The sequence below is a fragment of the Adiantum capillus-veneris genome, chromosome 3 (assembly GCF_014529385.1).
Source record: "Adiantum capillus-veneris isolate H3 chromosome 3, ASM1452938v2, whole genome shotgun sequence".
NCBI classification, from domain to species: domain Eukaryota; kingdom Viridiplantae; phylum Streptophyta; class Polypodiopsida; order Polypodiales; family Pteridaceae; genus Adiantum; species Adiantum capillus-veneris.
Genome location: NC_140933.1, coordinates 166,981,239 through 166,983,708, shown reverse-complemented (window position 1 = coordinate 166,983,708; position 2,470 = coordinate 166,981,239). Strand labels below are relative to the sequence as shown.

The following is a 2,470-nucleotide window of genomic DNA, read 5'->3' as shown; positions in this document are numbered from 1 at the left end:
TTGAAAAGGGTCGATGATCTGCCTTGAGTCTGGAGTTGCTTTGTCGTTGCGTGTACCTGCAAGGTGAGTGCATGGGTGGAACAATAAAGAGTGCATAATGCAAATGTCCAATTATGGGAAATTATATATGCTTGCACAGATTTATGCATGGGTAAGATTATGGTGTGCGAGAAAAGTGTATTGATGGGTGCTCCTCAGAGTTAATGCAGCAAAAAAAAAATTAAAAAAATCACTTTACTAGCTTTCACTACTCTTGAGAAGGGCGTTTGATGCAATGGTTTGTACTCTCCTAATGTGCACAAGTGCGTGTGTGTTTTGGTTGGAACACTTCGCCTCGCCACCATGATTAAAATAATACATTGACTATGCTCACCTATTCAGAATGAGCGACTCGATATAATTACGCTCAACTCTTCCAGCTTGAGCTCTAGCCTAATTAGCTAGACTCATAGACCACAGAAAAATATTAGGACTTGAAGCGTAGGTCTAACGCTTTTCTCATTTATCCGCTCAGCTGCCTGACTCTTGACATTTTCTCGACTTGACTACTGTCTTGAGCTATTAGCAAAGTATATATCTAGACATTTAGAGCTCAGATCCTCAAAAAGAGGGTTATTAAAGGACCATATTGGCAAAGTAGGTTTTTTCTGCCATACCTGGGTGACCTTGGTTGTTAAAATTGCTTGCTTTAACTTTTGGTCCATTATCTGAGAAGATTGGCGAGTTTCATTTTGTTGGAAGTGGGAGCTGACTTCAATCTTCTTCTGCACGTTTGTCTGCTTTGGCACCCATTTGTATCTGCTATTTGTTGTTGGCTTGTTTTTACAGACAACATACTGACTTTTTGGACCCGTATCCTTGATTTGTCGGTGTTTGTAGCCGTAATTATCTTCAAGTTGTGTAAAATCTGGTCTTGGTGCCTTGGGTAGCCAGATTTTTTTTTGTCCTTTGTAATATCCCTGCGCTTTCAGTATATTTGATGGCACAAATATTTTTGTATGTACTTTTTTATTCAACTGTATATGTTCCTTGCCCTTTTTGGGAATCACGGTTGGTAAATTCCCTCGAAGATATGTAGGCTTTCTAGATTGCGAATCGTTTTTGATCCTGTTTCTAGCCCTGTTGTTCGATATCCTATTTTGAGTTGAATTTGATCTTGATTTTCCTGTTTGTTTTTTTGTTTTGAAGCCATTTGCTACTGTATAGCCTGATATCTTCGATTTAGGTAACCAAACATTTGGTTGACCACTGTAGTAGCCTTGCTCTTCTAAGCTGTACTGGGAGGCAATCCATCCCATTTGTTTATCTGAATTGTTTGGACTATGATCATTTACCCAAACTGGATCTTCGACATTGATGTCATTGGCCGCAACATAGGTTTTGATGTGCTGCTTGTGTTTTTGTTTATTCCTGGTTGGGTATTTTGGCTGAAAGACCTTCTTATACTTTAGTCTAGATTGTTGGTCTATCTTTCCCTGGGGTGTTGAATCCACAACTGCTCGCGTTGATTGTTTAGTTGCATTTGTGACTTCCTTGTTGGACTTCTTTGCTTGTGGATGGCATGCTTTGGTGAGTTCTGCATCTAAACTGACTTGAACAGTCCTTTGTGCCTCTATTTTTGACACTCTGTTTAAGTCTTCAATTTCCTCTGCCAGCTGGACAGAAGTATGTTGACTCTTTTCTCCAGATGCAATGCTTACCGTGGCCTTTGGTTCACATTGCTCTTTATTGATCTGTTTGTAAGTCTTTTGATAGGCTTCATGTGCTTGATGCACCATTTGCTTCTAATTGTTCAAGTTAATTGTGATTTGTGTCACCTTTGGTTCTGTGGCATCTTCCATTGGCGAGACAATATTAGGATCTGACTTGATGACTACCTCTGCCTTTTGACTCAAGTTTGCCTTTGAACACATTGAGATGTCTATTTCTTGGCTTTGAGACTTGATCTCTGGTTTTGTTGAATTCTGATGTACATTCATTAGCGCTGAACTATCTGTGCTATTAGCATTATTATGTAGAATCTTTGATTCCACATTTCTGCTTGTTGAAATCTTCAGTGGCAAGTCCTTGACTGCCCGTACCCACTTTGGTTCTAGGTCACATATAATTTCTTCATCCACTTCCTCTGACATTGGATCGTCCGCTGCATCTTTGTCGGATCTTTCAACTTCAGGCCTGAAAAATTCCAAGCTATTTGAGACCATCTTTTGTAGATGATCTTTTTTTGCAGCTTGATTTTCAATCGAAATATCATTGACGCCTTTGGCCTCCAATATTTTAGTCATCAATTTGTCTCTGGCATCCTTTGACAAGATATGCTTTCTTTCTGGCGACTTTCGATTTGGAGACGTCTGCTTTAATGATTTTGCTGCTTGCACTCTGATACTGTCTTGGTTTTGATGCTTCATCATATCTAAGTGCATCTTTACTGGGCAATTGGGTATTAGATGATTAATGCCACATCCGTAGC

General features: G+C 39.6%; 1 protein-coding gene across 1 annotated transcript; it reads right to left on the bottom strand.

Annotated features, from left to right (window-relative positions):
- Window positions 1–1,465: 1,465 nt before the first annotated feature.
- On the bottom strand, window positions 1,466–2,132 carry LOC147462130 (uncharacterized). The gene is made up of 2 exons (XM_086502729.1): window positions 1,818–2,132; window positions 1,466–1,576 (listed from the first exon to the last, which is right to left on the bottom strand). The coding sequence occupies exons 1-2, from the start codon at window positions 2,130–2,132 to the stop codon at window positions 1,466–1,468; spliced, it is 426 nt and encodes a 141-aa protein (XP_086358855.1).
- Between the last annotated feature and the right edge of the window lie 338 nt (window positions 2,133–2,470).

Excerpts from the sequence above, each read along its gene's own strand:
- LOC147462130 (XM_086502729.1), bottom strand. The coding sequence starts at position 2,132 with ATGTCAGAGGAAGTGGATGAAGAAATTATATGTGACCTAGAACCAAAG. Across the intron at positions 1,577-1,817 it reads AAGATGCCACAGAACCAAAG|AACTCACCAAAGCATGCCAT; the intron begins GTGACACAAATC and ends GTTTAGATGCAG.